The sequence below is a fragment of the Engraulis encrasicolus genome, unplaced genomic scaffold (genome assembly GCF_034702125.1).
Source record: "Engraulis encrasicolus isolate BLACKSEA-1 unplaced genomic scaffold, IST_EnEncr_1.0 scaffold_51_np1212, whole genome shotgun sequence".
Taxonomy (NCBI): Eukaryota; Metazoa; Chordata; class Actinopteri; order Clupeiformes; family Engraulidae; genus Engraulis; species Engraulis encrasicolus.
Genome location: NW_026945830.1, coordinates 297,206 through 314,143, shown reverse-complemented (window position 1 = coordinate 314,143; position 16,938 = coordinate 297,206). Strand labels below are relative to the sequence as shown.

Genomic DNA, 16,938 nt, shown 5'->3' with positions numbered 1-16,938 from the left:
TTAGTTTCTGAAACCTGGGACCATGGAAACTGACCATTTTTGTTTTGTTTTTGTTTTGTCATGTGATGCTACTATCAGAGAGAGTAGATAAGAGAGAGGTTCCATTGGCCCATTGTTTCCGGGTTCTATTATTGCAAGGGGGAAGGGGGGAAATCCCCCTTTAAGGGCTGTCCACACCGAGCGGAATTTCCGCGCGGATATTCGCAGCGAAATTCGCAAAAATAACAAACACATGTATTCTAATTACTCTGTGCACACCGAAAAGCGAAAATCCGCAGCGGAGAAAAAATAACAAATCTGTCTGTTTTGACGGCGGATTTCGCAAGCGAAAAAGAGGGTGCGACCAATCAGACAAGGACTTGACAGGGTTCTACTGTGACATCAGCACAGCAGCACCACTGACTGACACCTAGCAGTAGGCCTACCGGCAACTTATATACAGAATAGAAACATAGGGAAGAAATGGGAGAACAACTAATATTGTTGGTTCGGGACAACCCGGTATTATACGACAAAAGTAGGTCAGATTATATGGACGCGGAGATGAAAGACAATATCTGGGCTCGTATAGCGGCCGAACTGGGGAGAGATGGTACGTTTCCCTCAATTTATATTAACGTCAGCTCAGCTAAAAGTCCTGTCAGACTGTGGTAGCCAGAGTTGTAAGTAGAAGTACTCTTACGGATGTAATTACAACACTAGTGGCCTATACTATGTAATAGCTTACCATTGTTGTGGACTAATTACATTTGTGAGAGTAGGCATTCTACGTCTACTTTATAAAACTGATAGCCACATTCAGACGTCAGTGTATTAGGCTAGCCAGTCATAGCTAGTGTCTTCGTGCCGGGCACTGAAGTGTAGGCATATGGTATGTTTAAATAATGTGATCATAAGCCTCGCGGAGGGGCAATAAACCCAGTGGTCCTGACATGTGTATTCTACTTTCAGCAAAACAAGTCCAGAGCCAATGGAAAAACCTCTGTGACACATACAGGAAAAGCAAGAAGGAGAGGCAGGGGACCAGTGGGCAGGCAGCAGGGAATAAAAAGCCCTGGAAGTATATGCAGTCCATGTCCTTCATTGACAGGACAACCAAGTTCAGAAGGTAGTCTACCTATTGTAACCTCAATACCAGGTGTATTTCAGTTGTCTCTCAGTGCTGAAGTGCACTTATTGACGAAGCATCGACGCATAAAATGATAACGATCACAACACAACCACGAACTGGACCAACAGTGTCATTCAAAACCATAGCCTACATAGCTTACCATTTAAGCCAAAGTTAATCACAATTTTTTTGTTCACGTTAACTTTACCAACCTACGTGCACCACCGCCAAAAACCATCGTAACCCTAGAACACTTGTGATGTTATACACAATGATTTTGAGCTAATTATTACTATCAGGTTCACTCACATTTCTGTCGTGGGCTTGACAAACACCGACTGCTTGATCTCGACGACCCATGTTGAAATGTTGATAACGACGATCAATGAAGGAAAAAATCCGTGCGGTGCACATGCAGCACTTAACGATTGTGTTATTTTGGTAAGGTAATGAAGCAGGAATTCGGAATACATTTCATAAACTTTATACAGGCAACGCACGTCAGGTCATAGCATGTCTGTATCGGAGGTTTACATCCAAGCATTACTGCATTAAGGACTTCCTCTAATGTGCATTAATCAATCACAAGATGTACCGGTGCCACCTGGCGGCGTGGCAATATGCAGACACAACAGATTGCATGGATGGTTCGTGTTATCAATGTACACCCAATAGGGATGCACACCTCCATGCTCTCCCAAACATATGCTTGGTTCTTGCGCCCTCTTGTGACATAAACTGAAGCGACAGAACATGCTGCCTACAAAGCATGGACACTAAGATAGTGCACTGCTCATAATAAAATAGCCTTGAGTTGGCACTGTGACTGCAACAATTAAGTAAATAAATAATAATACAGTTATTCAGAGATGGTAACACACAACACACCCTCACATAGGCTTACTGTAGGCCTACATGCATGCCAATGGTTCTTGTTTTGAAAAGGATAAAAGTGTCTTCTAAATGTAATGTAATGTAATGTGATGTACACCCACTCACTGTCAAATAATTTAATTTAGGCGCAATACATTAATAACCATGCCCTCCTAGCCTGGCGAGCCAGACTCGTACAGCAAACGTCTTACTACATAAACTTTATAACTTCTCACTGTTTTGATGCAGAGTTTCAAGCAATATCAGTGATGAGGGCCAGACAGGCACTGAGGAGGAGGAAGAGGAGGAAGTTGACGTAGTGGAGATGGAGGAGGATGTAGGGGAGACCAACCCCAACCCCAAACGTCAGCGTAGGGCTACACCTGCCTCAGCTACACCTGCCACATCCATAGAGGACTACTTGCGTAGAAAAGAGGAGAGGCAGCAGCAGAGGGAGGAAGAGAGGGATGACACCTGTCTTTTTCTCCTCAGCTTGGCTCCGTCTATGCGAAGCCTGAGCGAAGAAAGCAAATCTAAAGTGAGAATTAAATTCCAGCAGATCCTGCATGAGGAACAATTTGGCCAGAGGGCCCAAATGTACACACACCAACATGCCCACCATAGTGGCGACCCCGCCTTCATGACCACAACGTACATGAATTTGTAAATTTATCTATTTATGTATTTATTTATTTATTAAACTGTTGTTATATTTATTGAATTCCAATCTTGTCCGTAGACTATATTTAGTAATACTTCTTTGTGTACTTGATGTTCTCCACGAATTGATTGTAGAACTGTAGGCCTACACAGGGTGCCTACAGATATTCCTAGGTTGAATTTACTACCTTTTACTACCTTTTTACTACCTCATTTTTTTTTTACTACCATTACAACATCGATCTTAAACTGACTACAGAAATGAAATAGCTTTCCAAAGCCTATTAATAACACAAATTAATGTTTTTATATTTTAACAAGTTAATCATTGAGTGTATCAGCACAAGGTGCAAGGGGTAGAAAGCCAGAGCAGCGGAGTTGAAGGAATGGCCGCAGTTACAAAAACGTTTTAATTTTTGATTGGCAAATACCTACTAGCACTACTGCAGAAGGACTAATGATTTTTAGCATTGTCAATTCATTTTGTTTTTGGCTGGATGCACCAGTGAAAAAAAAACATTCAGCCTTGCATTCTTTTACTCGACCGATTTGTTACATTTACCACCAATATTACGCACCATGTTACGCACCAATTTCCACCGCTTCTTACTTCATTCATTATTTTGGACTTTTTCAGTTGCCACCTTTTGCTACTTTTTACTACCCCGCGGGCACCCTGCTACAATAATAAGCTGGGTGTTAGCAAAACTGGCCACACAGTGATCTCATAGAACAAGTAAATTTATTAAATTTTTAAGAATGTTTCTAAATTTCGATCCCTCGGCGCACCCTCTGGTACTGCCAGGGGACTTCACCTTCAGGTGAGTTGAAAAACTGGCACAGAATGTCTCTGTTTCTCATGGCCTGCAGAGGACGGCGATGTCCCCGGAGCCTGTCAAGCCTAGGCATTGCACCCCCTTCCACTCTGTCTCCGTCTCCATGGCTTTGTCTGTCATCCCCGACACCATGGCTTTGCCTGTCATCCTCATCACCTGCCCCTTGGCGAATGTAATTGGTGAGGACACAAGTGGCCTTGATCACCTGTGGGACCAAATATAAGGTCAGGGTTTGCAGAGAAATATTGCAGTGATATTACAGTAGCCTACTTTCAATAACAATACAGTAGAAATATTCTTACCTTATCCACATTATCAACCTCCATCGGAATTTTCCGGTCGTACACGCGCCATTTGTGCACTAAAATGCCAAAGGCATTTTCCACAGTACGCCTTGCCCTGGACAGCCTGTAATTGAAGATGCGCCTGTCTTCAGGCAGGTGTCTTCCAGGGTAGGGCTTCATTATGTACTGCTTCAGGGGGAAGGCATCGTCTGCCACGATGGTGTGGGGCAGACTTCCCAGCTGTGGAGCTCTGGGCAAGGGGGCGGGTGGTGGTACATGGAACTCCGCTTTCTTCAGCCGCTTCCCCATCTTCGAATTGTCAAAAATACCCCCGTCACTGTTGCTCCCGTATCCTCCCACATCCACTGCGATGAAATTGCAGTTGTGGTCCACGAGAGCCAACAGGACCACTGAATAAAACCCTTTGTAATTGTAGTACAGACTTCCAGACTTCGCAGGCTTCTTGATTAATACATGTTTGCCATCTATAGCGCCAATACAATTTGGAAAATTCCACCTCTTCTGGAATCCAGAGGCCACTCCTCTCCACAAGTCCTCTGTTGGCTGAGGCATGCAATTCCCCACCAGCTGCTCCCATAACACCTCGCAGGCTTCTACTATGATTTTCCCCACTGTTGATTTCCCTAGCCTAAAACTATTTGCAATGGTGGAGTAGGAGTCCCCAGTACTCAGGAATCTAAAAAAAAAAAAAAAAAGAGGGGGGGGGGGGGGGGGGTAGATAACACAGGTTTGTAACTGCAAAACATAATGACTACAATAACAAACAAAAGCCAGTCTGCGCGTCATGGGGTTGCCAAAAGAGACCACGCATTTCTTTACGCATAGCCAAGAACAGCACATAGACCTTTTCGAAATCAATATAGGCCTATAGGAATTGATGCTTTTAATGTTACTCTTCGTGTTTCATACAGTAACGGTAAGGCAAGAAATTGAATTGAATTGTTGACGTGAACTTTCGAGTCTACGGAACACATTGCGGGAACAAGCACGTCGACGTTGCGTAAATGGACATTTGAAATAGTCCGTAGCCATTACGCATTGCCAAGCAAAGCGCATAGGCCTATTCAAGATGAATGAATGAAAGAAAGAATGAATGAATGTTTAAGTATAGTGTTAATGTTTCATGCAGTAGGCCTAGCCTACCTTCCCGTTGACGTTGTGTAAATGGACATTTGAAATAGGCCGTAGCCATTACGCATTGCCAAGCAAAGCGCATGTAGGCCTAGCCTAATGGGAAGGACTGATTTGTTGACACGAACTTTCGAGTCGAACACAAACTCATTGGCAACGGAGAGTACATGCCTAGCCTATTAGATCAAACAGTGACCTAGGCTATTTATATCAGATTTAAAAGTAAAAATTGCTTACCTCAAGCATACAGCCAGGCGTTGTTCTGGGTCGATTGGCACCCTGTAATTGGTCCGTTGTTTTTCTAGATGAGGTGCCACGATCAGCAATAGGGCCTCAAACTCGGATACAGACATGCGAAAATACTGTTTGAATCGGCCAGCATATAGTTTCAGTTCCTGGACCAGGTTATGGTATTCACCCTGCTGTTGCCTTCGCTGCAACAGCGGGTGGACCCAGAAATCTCTCTTTTTTTTCCTCCTCTCTAGGCATAAGAGCACAAGCTCATCGTCGCTGCTACTGGTATCCATCTTCGTTTCTAACTACTTTTTGGACTCGCGCTCGCATAATGATAGTCGGAGTAGAGCGGAATAGAACGCGGAAAAGCGGAAAAATCGCTCCGCAATTTCTCTTCGCCGGTGTGGACGTTTTTTTCGCTTTCCGCAATATTCGCATTTTCGCTTTCCGCTTTTGCGGAAATCCGCTTTCCTCGCCTGTGTGGACAGCCCTTTAGGCAGACCTAGGCAGACCTGAGGACTGTTCTATTCAATGCTAGGAGCATTATGACACGCCCCTTTAGGCAGACCGGAACCTGGTCATGTTAGGTGCCCATAGAAACCTATTATGTTGGCATATCTCTATACTTAAAGAATCTCTGCTACTATGGTATTACCATATTATTAGTAAGTGGTCTGTATGATGCCATATTTGTGAGTCAAATTCTCTCTGAAATGAATAAAGAACCGAACACCAGCATTTGAGGTGTTGCTAATGACATTGCCGGCTACGTTTGGACAAGGAACTGGCCGTTTTAAAATATAGTTTTTTTAGATATTCAATTTTTAATTTTTCAATTTATCATAATTCATATTCTGAGAGTTGTTGTATTCCAAGCTGATTGTGTAATATGTAGAGCCAGAAAAGAGCTTTCAAATAACACCACAGGCATCTTTTTGTGACTAACACTGACTGATATATTCAAGGCTGAATGTATAGTGTCCTACCCTCACATGTGAACCTTTCCTAGTCTGTTTCTCCCTTAATATTAGTGTCAGATTCAAACCAATGCAGTTCTGGGGTGCTACCTTGCTCCTAAAAAGGCACACCAAGTATGATTGAAATCCGGATCGGTCGGGTCCCAAAGCGTCTGATTTCACGTGAAATGACCCAAAGAGCAACGTTTCGATCCACCAGTGGGATCTTCCAGCCTGAGAAGAATTCCACTATTGGATGGAAAAGTTGCTCTGTTTAATGGAATAAATTGTAGATTTTTGGAACCCAACCCCAGTGTGCGGACCACTCTATTACAACCTCTATTTACAACCTAAACCAAATCATCAGCCCAAGCCTAATAGAGCAACAGTCTTGAACGACACCACCAACAACAACTATGGAGATAAATAAGGTTGTACTGCAAAGCTGGACAATAGTCACCGTGCAAGTCCTTCCTCTTGGTTGTTGATGAAGCTGCACTTGTTTACTTTTAAAATCCTGGAGGTTTTGGGTACAGTCTCTCGACTGTCAGCTCAATTTCATAGCAGTGTTGATAACCAACGGGACGAGAAAGAACATTTTGTCTCATCGGTGTGGAGAAAAACTAGTTCACTAGGTGACGGGATGTCTTTCATGAAATACAGCTGCCTGTCGGCCAAGCCAAAAAATAGATCACTTATCGATACCAGAGCCAAGGACGATGGTTTTCAAAAATATAGCCTACTACAGTACACGGTCGGTGACAATGGCGGTTTATATTGCACTCTGAACAGTCCTTCCTTCCTTGCTTCCTAGCTTGGGTCCATCTTACATTCCTGCTGTGTTTGCAATAGATCTTTGGATCAGCAGGCCTCCATCCCGCTGCAGAGGCCATAGACCTCACACTGACCTGCTACTATTCCCAACACGTGTGTGTGTGTGTGTGTGTGTGTGTGTGTGTGTGTGTGTGTGTGTGTGTGTGTGTGTGTGTGTGTGTGTGTGTGTGTGTGTGTACTGTGTGTGTGATGATAACCAGCACATGTCGGACCAGCAGGTGTCTGTGACAATGTTGATGCCCTTTGTAATGCCAGGTGTGTGTGTGTGTATGTGTATTTCTGTGTGTGTGTGTTTATTTCTGTGTGTGTTTGTATGTGCGTGTACATACATATATGAGTAATGCCCTGTGTGTGCACTTCTGTGACAATTTATGTGCAATGCCCGGCGCCGCCCAATACAATGCAATGTACTGCATGCCTGATTATGACTGCAGAACAGCTGCATTTTTGTATTTCAATGTCTGCCGATGTTCACACATGCATGAGATGAATCTCGCAGGGCAGGCGTGGTCTGGCTCTAGCTGTTGAGGAAAATCAATGGAAAATCCAAGATGTTCTGCAGCATTTGCACACCGCACACCGCACACCGCACACACACACGCACACACACACACACGCGCGCACACACACACACACACACACACACACACACACACACACACAGTGCACTCACACCACTGTTAAGACTGTGGAAGAGGCTTAGCAAGGGCCTTCTCAATAAAACGGTATTGTGGGGAGGATCAGGAAAACAAACTAGTGCACGTGCAACAGCAAAACCGTGCAGTGCTGTGGACTGCAAAATCTACACACACACACATGCGCACAGACACACACACACACACAAAATGTCAGCCGGCGTGTATTTCAAACCTGACTTTTTTAGCCTTGCCTGTTTGTTCGGGAGCAGATTAATGAGGAGCAGCCATGGAACATTAAAAATGCACTCTCTCCCTCTCCGAGCATACTCGCGTTTGCAGTTTTCAGCAACAGGGCTGGCTTGACGAGGAGTGAGAGAGACAGACAGAACAGAACAGAACTGAGCAAAAGCAAAGGAGAGCAGAGAGAGCAACCCAGCCCATCGTACCTTCTGAGGTGAGCAAGGGAGGGGGCGGTGAAGAGAGAGAGAGAGAGAATGTGTGCTGTGTTCACTGTGTGTGTATAATGTGTGGAGAGAGAGGGGGGGTATATGTGTAGAGAGAGAGAGAGAGAGAGAGAGAGAGAGAGAGATGAGGGGGTGTATATACTATATAGACAGAGAGAGAGATGAGACGGTATATGTGGAGAGAGAGATGAGAGGGTATATGTGGGGAGAGAGAGAGAGAGAGAGAGAGAGAGAGAGAGAGAGAGAGAGAGAGAGAGAGAGAGAGAGAGAGAGAGAGATGAGGGGGCATATGTGTAGAGAGAGAGAAGAGGGGAGGGGAGGGGGCATAATGTTTGAAGATTTCGGGGAGCAAGGCACGGTAGACGGCAGCATCCCTCCAACGGTCTCAGGGAGAGGTAGGAGCGGCTGCATTAGCAAGCAAAGCACAAGGAGCAGCTCTCAAAATGGCAATAAAAATCCTTTCACAAACGTTGTAGCACAGCTTGGTGTTGCAGTCAGGTCAATCAGGCAGGTCTGTTCTGGTGTGGGTGGTGGCAAGTTGCCAGATGTGTAGGGTTATATTCAGCCCTATAAATGCTCAAAAAACACCTAAAGGCACCCAATTTCAACTAAATTCTACTGAATTCTATGATCACACGTTAACAGAAAATTGTCCCCAATATTATTATTTTTTTACAGCAGATCTACTGCAACTGAAACAGCACAATCTGTCAGCCCCGATTGGTGGTCATGCATGCCTCCACATCACTTCCATGCATTTCACTGCAGACTTTGTAGTACTCATTTGCTAATCTGTTTTGCATCTCATTGGTTGCTGTTAGCTATTCTCTTTTTCGCAATGCCAATGGTGATGTCAAACAAGTTCCGCTTGAAGCTAAACAGGTATTAAACCACTAATACCAGTTTCAGGTAGAAAACCTTAACCATAGAAAAGAAGTGCCGTGTAAGTTTATGTCTATGCCACCGGATGCAACACAGTATGCATTCTAGAGGTGCTCCGATCACCATTTTTTGGGTCCGATCACCGATACCGATCACCAAAAATCTTTATCTGCCGATTACCGATCATTGCCGATCACAAAAATGATTTCCTATTTTTTTAATAGCCTATTAATTATCCTTATTGAATACCATTTCTGCCCATAAACCAATCAATCTTAATTTGCACATGTCTATTATTAGGCTATTATTATTATTATTATTATTATTATTATTATTATTATTATTATTATCTTTCAGACTAGTGTTGGTAATACAGTCTACAGTATTAATCAATGTATAAGTTATTGCATAGAATAACTAAACTATTTATGATTGAATTGAAACATTACATCAAATAGTCTTCCACATACGAGAAAAAAAACAACCTGTCGCTTTAAATGAGCAGCCTCGTGAGGAGAGCCCCTCCCCTCTCTGTCACCGTCCACAGTTGCAGTGCTCCACTACGTTCTGAATCTCTCTCTCAAGTTTTAACCACATCTGTCGCCGTTTGGTGTTTCAGCGACTATCAAACTAATCGACTGACTGCCAATTACAACTTTATAAACAATAATTGACATGTTTGTGCTGACAACGTGAAGTTGTCGCGTGCTGACCAAGGCAACTACACAGGTTATAACGTAACATGGCTCACTGGCGAGTACTCAATCGCAAATTACATTGTCAGGTAAACGGCGCATGGATCGGAAAATCAGATCATTGTTGATGCAGATATGGTTATGAATGGTGGAAATGAAGCGGGGAATGGCGAAAAGTTATAGACAAGCAAAGATGCCTTCTTTTGGTGCAGTTGCAGCTGTGCAGAGCCAGCGCCTACATGCAGCGCCAGGTGTAAAGGCAAATGGTTGCGTGAGGAATTTAAAATCTCTCGATCGGTTTTTTGATCGGCATGATTTTCCGATCACCGATCAGGCTATTTTTGGCCATTATCGGCCGGTCATGATCGGCAGCCGAGCAATCGGAGCACCTCTAGTGCATTCCAATATGCAACCTTGTGTCCTCCACTTGTGCTTGTGGCCTCGCCCTGCCTCCTGGCCCCTCCTCCGTGGACAAAACAAATAAGTTTCCCCGCTGTCAACCTAGCCAAAACAATTTTTGGGGCACTATTCTTCATTCACCATCCAGTTTGCAAATGAGAAAAGGACTTTACAATTGAGCTTTTGCAAGATATTGAATACAATGCTTTTGTCAGTGATGTCATCATGACATATTACTTCCTGATGCGAGGCCACAAGCACAAGTGGAGGACAGAAGGTTGCATATTGGAATGCACCCGCAGTCTCACATGTGGTCCAGGTAGACAAATGCTGAGGCACTCAAGGTTGCAATTTTTACTTTTTTTATTTGGCTACAATGTACCGGTACCAGTAGGCTACACTGTGGCCAAATAGATGGCTATATTGTAACCAAATAAAAAGAGTAAAAATTGTAACCTTGAGTGCCTCAGCATTTGTCTACCTGGACCAAGTTTGAGAGCCCCTACACTGATGAGCACCAAGGGGAAAATGTGAAGACCCAGAAGCACTCCAAGTGCTTGCTTGTGTCCAAGTCTCAAGTGTGTCTGACCTCACAAGGAAAAGGCCCATTGCAGAAATGGCAAATAAATTGGTTACACTTTATTTTAATGGTTCACTATTACAGTGGATCTACCACATTAGGTACAGTAATAACCTGTGTAACAATATTTGATATCATGTAATACCAGTGTAACACCATGTACCAATTTTGTACATCTAGGGTTAGGGTTAGGTGTAGGGTTGGTACATGGTACTACACTGGTATCACATGGTATTAAATATTGTTACACTGGTTATTACACTGTACCTAATGTGGTAGCGCCACTGTAATAATGAACTTAACATTGAAATAAAGTCTAACAAATAAATTAATGTTGATGGCTGGTTGTAGTGACACCACCCTAGTGACAAACATGGAGTCCATCTCGGCCATCACATGAAAGGGCAGTATTGTCCTGTAATCCTCTGATCTTGACTTTGCCATCCCTAACAGTGAAGTCATGGGAAATTAGGTTAAATGCTGAATTTGAATAGGGTTATTATTGTATTAATATTGCACAATGGATTGAAGATGAAGTGTGTTTGAAAGACAAATAGTTGTTGGAAAGAAGTGTGTGATGCCCTTAGTAAAAACGAAAAGAAAACATAAAATAAGAACCAGGTTAGGCTAATGCTGTGCATTACTAAAACGACATCTCCAAATCTGAAATCCATTTCAGTTTTCTCCTAATCCTCAAAAACTTCAATTTGTGCATATGAGAGCAAAAGGAGTGGTCCATTTGCACTGAAATCCTCTGCTCACATCTACATTCTTCCCAAAGCCTCTTTCTTACTTGCATCATTTTGTGGTTAACATTGGCTCAAATCAACCAGTGCTGAGTTTGGCTTGACGAGACGCTCACTGGTAAAAGGCATACAAAAAAAAGAAGAAGAAGAATTTCGAACGTTTGCACATTCCTTCTCCGCTGTGGTTTGACTAGGGAGTGTTGGATATTTCAAGTTGTTGCGAGCACTTAATGCTACATTGATGGATGCAATCTCCTGCTTCTTTTTACTCCCTTTGGTCAATCAGTGAGAGGCTCACACTGATTTAACAAGCCAGAAGCCAAGCCAATGGACCTCTGCACACAGCAACAGGCCTGGACTGGTCATTTAGCATACAGGGCATTTCCCAGTGGGCTGACCGTCTGCAGAGGCTGATGCTGATAGGTTTTGCATTTTTTTTGTGACTGTCTTATAAGTTAAAGTGAAGTGAAAGACCAACTGGGGAACTCCGACTCCCATTGTCGTTGTGACACAGCACTCCACAGCACACAAATGCACACTGCACACAATGAAATTGCATTTATGCCTCACCCATAACAAGGGGGCAGCCCCCAATGAGCAGTGTGTTGGGGCAGTACCATGCTCAGGGTACCTCAGTCATGGAGGAGGATGGGGAAGAGAGCACTGATTAATTACTACCCCCACCAATGTGGCAGGTCGGGAGTCGAACCGGCAACCTTTGGGCTACAAGTCTGACCCCCTAACCACCTACCCATGACTGCCCAATCGGCTTCAGAGGGCTTTATGCAAACGTGCAAACAAACATGCCCAGGCTTTTTTTTTACCTCAGTCTACCCCCGTTCAGCAACAGACTACTGGGTAGTCTGCTTGAGTTCCAAGCACCTTGGCAACGGTTGCTACCTTAACTCAAACACAGTGCTGATTGCAGGAATGACAACCGACTTCAGAAATGCGTCTTAAAGTCTCCCCCTCCATCAGAACATTTTAGGAGGTTTTTTGTTTGTTTTGGGGCTTTTCTGTTTTTATTCTTTACAGGACAGTGAAGGACAAACAGGAAATGAGTGGGAAAAAAGAGACAGGGAGAAATCGGCAAATGACCCGGGCCGGAATACAACCCGGGTCGCCATTGTAGTAACCCAGCACCCTACCATTAGGCCACACTTAACGTAGGGCCTAATTTGTCATTTCATTCACTAGAGGTGGGTCACCGAAAAACTTGAAACATCAAACTGGGCCAAATTGTACATTAAAATGCCTAGTCTCATTAAAACTTTGCAGACATGATTGTGAGAAAAAGACTTGGAAAAGGGATGCTTGATCCTTGATGAGAGACGAATGAAGAAGAAGACACACTAGGCTACATTATCTCAGACTCACATACCTCTGATTGCATTCTGGTGGTGTGCAGAAATATAACAACCATTGTCAATGATAATAACAGGTTAGACCTATCTGCAATATGTTACAAGCTGTGTACTCACAAGGAAATTGGGCTAGACGGATACAGGCAGGATATCATCCAGAAAACATTGTCATAATTGTCAGAATGTTTACTAATGCTTTCTTCCCTCTGTGTGGTGAAGTAGTATAGGCCTGCTTAAGTGGTGGTAGTTATGTAATACAAACATCTCTGACGCTGAATGACAGTAATCATCTATGACCTTTTCCACTGGCAAATAAGAACACTTGCGCCTGCACGCACGCATGTGTGTGTGTGTGTGTGTGTGTGTATGAGCGCGAGCTTTGTGTTTTTTTCCCCCTCAATCACCCTTCAATTAAGACATACCTGAAAGAGAATGCACTAGGTATTGCAGTAGGATGGACAGCATGTTTAGTGCACTTACTTAAGAACAACCTTTTATGACCATGTTGTTACTGGAACGGCAATGGCAACATTGTAATCATGTGTGTGTTACTAAACACTTCCTCTCTGTAATGCTGTAGTAATGTTGTAATTACGTTGTGTCAGTGTGTATGTGTGTGTGTGTGTGTGTGTGTGTGTGTGTGTGTGTGTGTGTGTGTCAGTGTGTATGTGTGTAGAGCAAAGTGCTCCACTTCCACCCATACAATGCTGTGCTCTCAAGAGGTCACATACCACTGAGTGACAGGCAGGGCTTTCAGAACAAACCAAGCATGAATGTCATTCAGGAAAGGTGGAAAGGACAGAGCGTTAAATGTGATGAATACTCAAACCAACACCCCAAGCCAGCCACATAGACCAGAGACAGAGAGAGAGAAAGACACACCTCTGTCAGTCACACAGAGAAAAAAGCTGTGTGATGTGTTGTTCAAGGCAAGGCAAGGAAACCACAGTCAGTGGGTTGGGTGGTGGAAGAAAAAAAAAACTCCATCCTGTATTGTCTCAGCATCTGTGTGCAATTGCTACGTGTACGTGACTCAACGTCAAGGCTTGTGTGTGAGAGAGTGTGCAATGGGTTGACCTTCATCCTTCCCACCGTGACACTCGCATTAGAGCCATCATAGGCTGACAAAGGCACACTGACGTAGTGAACATTAGTAGACCGACGTCCATGTGACAGCTACTGTGCGTGGCGTGCGTACTACCGGAGGGGGCATTTCGCCACTTGAATATCTTGGGCCATTACTTAGCCTGCCTGGATGGGTGATGCATTTACTATGGCTGACGTGAAATGGGGGAATGCTTCACTGTGTGCTGCTAAAACTCCTACTAAGCAATGCCACTTCTATGTGAGGGCGTTTTAAGAGTTAGGGGTCCGCATTACTCACACTGACAACACAAATTGAACCCCAGGGATTGGAGACGGAGCATCTGTTGTGAGGCTGATACATACATCATGCGTCTACCCTTTTGCAAACCATCACACGGCTACTTGAGGCAATTTATAAATAAATGACTGGTTGGATGGTGTGTCTCTGTGTGCACACGGTACAGGGTGTGCCATTCATACCCATCCCTGAGCTGGCTGTCATTTTGATCATAATGTGAGAACGCGACAGGTACATTGCACCCACTGCGGGGAAACAAATGCACGCGAATGTTTTTTTTTCTAATGATGAAATACTCACAGTCCAGGTGTTTCTTCTTGGGTCCGCTGATCTCGTGCGTCGTGGCCTTGCAGACGGCTTTGCTGATAGCTGATCCGGTCATGCTATGCTGAGCCGCCGCAATCCGATCCGTAATGGACTGCCCGGACATTTTTTAAATCAACTACACCGATGTCAGTCACAATAATTAGCTGGACAAAAATCCCAGTGAACGTCTTAGCTTGAGACGTTTTCTTTGCAAAGACGGGGGGTGGCAGGTGGAATTTCTCAGTCAACACCGGCTTCCTGGCAAAAAAAAAATACACAAAATCGCAGTTTCACTTCACCGGGCAGTAGCAAGTCTTCAATGTGGTATTAGATCCGCTTGACGTTGGATGTCAGAAATCGAGTCCCCTTGTGTTGCACACTAATCAGCCAACATTAATTTAGCAGCTAAACACAATATTTACCAGCCAGCTCATTACACATCTGCAATGCAATCCAGTTGATTCTTTAGCTCAAAAAATTAGGCAACTGACTGGATATCTTGGCTAACAAGAGACTTGACAGTATGGCGCAAATTGAAAGGTTTTTTGTGATCGGGTAGCTTCAGAAAATAGTCTGGACAACGTTAATTGAATAGCTAGGCTAGAGTATAAAATGACTACTGTCTACCTTCTGTTAGCTAATGATGCCGCTGCAGCGTTCGAAACAAGAACAAGTCCTATGACTGAAAAGAGAAAACACACTGGGTTGGTTACAAATGGTCATAGCTATGTTCCCGGAAAAATGCAGTTGTTATTTCTAACACATCAAAGGCAGACATTCGTCAAAACCCAGATGATGCCAAAAAACTAGCTGGCTTGCAAATAATGTGCTGGCACCGTCAAAAAATACCGTCAGTCTCTGCACAGCAAAAGGGGCTAAACCAGCAAAAGACAGCTAGCAGGCGTTAGCAAGTGAAATTGCTTTGGCTAGTTAGCGCTGCTCCCAGTTACGGTATCCCAAAAGCAATGAAAACAGCTATTGCAAATGATGGTGATGCTGAACTTGAACTGAATCAAGTCCCAATTAGGTAACTGGCTGGCTCGGTTGACTGTCCAGTTGACGAAGCGGCGTCACTAGCAAGCTATGCAGAAGATTGTCGATGAGATATCCGTGACAAGTCCCGGTCTTGGCCTCCCAAAAAATCTGACGGTTGGCAGATCAGGCTAGCCAACACTGTTACCAAGTGGAATGTGGCTGGATACTTGACTATTAGGACGATATCTTGTCAAATGAAAGCCACAAAGCTGCCCCTTGAAACACGCCTTGGCTTGTGAAGACGACTGTCTTTACAGTAAGGTCATTGATGTTTCGAATAGGTTATTTTCCCACTTTTTCCTTCACCGCGGCTGGATTGGTAACACATTCCGATGCCTACGGCCGGGTGAGATGGGATGTTTGCAGTTCTGTGATTCTCTGCTGGCTGGCTGGCTGCTGGCTACGGCTAGCTGGGCAACACGTCCAATCCAACGACCAACCAGCTGGCTGGCTAGCCTGACTGCTAGCTCAACTAGCTAGCTCGCTAACGTTCACCCTTTCAACCTGTTTGTCTCTTGCCAGGTACGGACACATTAATTAAAATTGACTCCAACAAAGGTGTCCGTTGCAGAGAAATATATGTCCTCTCGTCGAGTTACCGCTTCTGTCAAATGCTCAAGTGTAGAGCTTCCTTCAAATGGTTTGTATTGTCGGCTTAATCGTTATTCCGGTGTCCAAGCAAATGCATTGGCAAGGAAGCTACTCGAGACAAAATGGCTGAGCAGAAATCAGGTGATCACAGACGGGAATGATTGGACCATGTTGAAACAGTAAATGCTGTTTAAGGTGGATGTACGCTATATTTTCCAACGTTGTTTCGTGTGAATATGTTTCCCTGTACAGTGTATTACAATGTCGTTACTAGATAACACGTCCACAGATTATTACGTGATTATTATTACCCTGTTACAATCATCTTCCCAGATGTGCACTCCCCAGATGGAGTGAGCCTGTCAAAAATTTAAGGTCGTACGGCAGCAAGCAATGAACTGCCTGAAAGCTTGTCCTTGTTTGACCACTCTCTTGGTGTAAACCCAAAGCAATCTGTGCCTAAAATTTTAAGGAGGCTTGGGTAAATTTGCTCAAGTGTGCAAGCAACCCCTTTTTCCAGTTGTTCACTTAGAATTTCACTGCCATAGGCTAGAGCTGTCATAGAAGTGGGATTATCCCTGTTTTGTGGTAGGTCATCGGTGTAGTCTAGGCGGGTTGGGCTAGCCTACTTTTATTGCCAGATGTTATTTTTGCAGTCTAGTTGTATGAAGCGTCGTCAAATTAAACAAAAGAATTGAGATTATCTGCCTTTATATGTGAATCAATGGACTTTTCTCTTTGTATTAATGTAGGCCTAAATGTAGGCTATAGGCTATTTACATTATACTATTCCTACGTTACGTACAGTATGACTAAATGTAGGCTATGGGCCTAGTTACATAGGCTTTGTAGGCCTATTAGGCTATGCCTTTAGGCTAATGTGATTGTGGTGGCCTGAAGAAAGTGTGCACTAA

At 43.9% G+C, this 16,938-nt stretch overlaps 2 protein-coding genes across 14 annotated transcripts in view; one reads left to right on the top strand and one right to left on the bottom strand.

The window, feature by feature from the left end:
* si:ch211-200p22.4 (phosphatidylinositol-binding clathrin assembly protein) overlaps nt 1-16,668 on the bottom strand; it is a 173,373-nt gene extending 156,705 nt beyond the window's left edge. For 4 of the 13 annotated variants that reach the window (XM_063193679.1, XM_063193681.1, XM_063193684.1 and 1 more), the window contains exon 1: nt 14,393-16,664. In XM_063193679.1, coding sequence (XP_063049749.1) covers nt 14,393-14,522 — 130 coding nt within the window. In that variant the 5' untranslated portion in view covers nt 14,523-16,664. Of the gene's footprint in view, nt 1-14,392 lie in introns of all 13 variants that reach the window. The other 9 variants (XM_063193685.1, XM_063193686.1, XM_063193689.1 and 6 more) reach the window with 6 other exon arrangements.
* On the top strand, nt 544-2,801 carry LOC134444344 (uncharacterized). The gene is made up of 3 exons (XM_063193674.1): nt 544-592; nt 952-1,108; nt 2,234-2,801. The coding sequence occupies exons 1-3, from the start codon at nt 544-546 to the stop codon at nt 2,649-2,651; spliced, it is 624 nt and encodes a 207-aa protein (XP_063049744.1). The 3' UTR covers nt 2,652-2,801.
* Nucleotides 16,669-16,938: the final 270 nt, after the last annotated feature.

Excerpts from the sequence above, each read along its gene's own strand:
- LOC134444344 (XM_063193674.1), top strand. The coding sequence starts at position 544 with ATGAAAGACAATATCTGGGCTCGTATAGCGGCCGAACTGGGGAGAGAT. Across the intron at positions 593-951 it reads GGCCGAACTGGGGAGAGATG|CAAAACAAGTCCAGAGCCAA; the intron begins GTACGTTTCCCT and ends TTCTACTTTCAG. Across the intron at positions 1,109-2,233 it reads AGGACAACCAAGTTCAGAAG|AGTTTCAAGCAATATCAGTG; the intron begins GTAGTCTACCTA and ends GTTTTGATGCAG.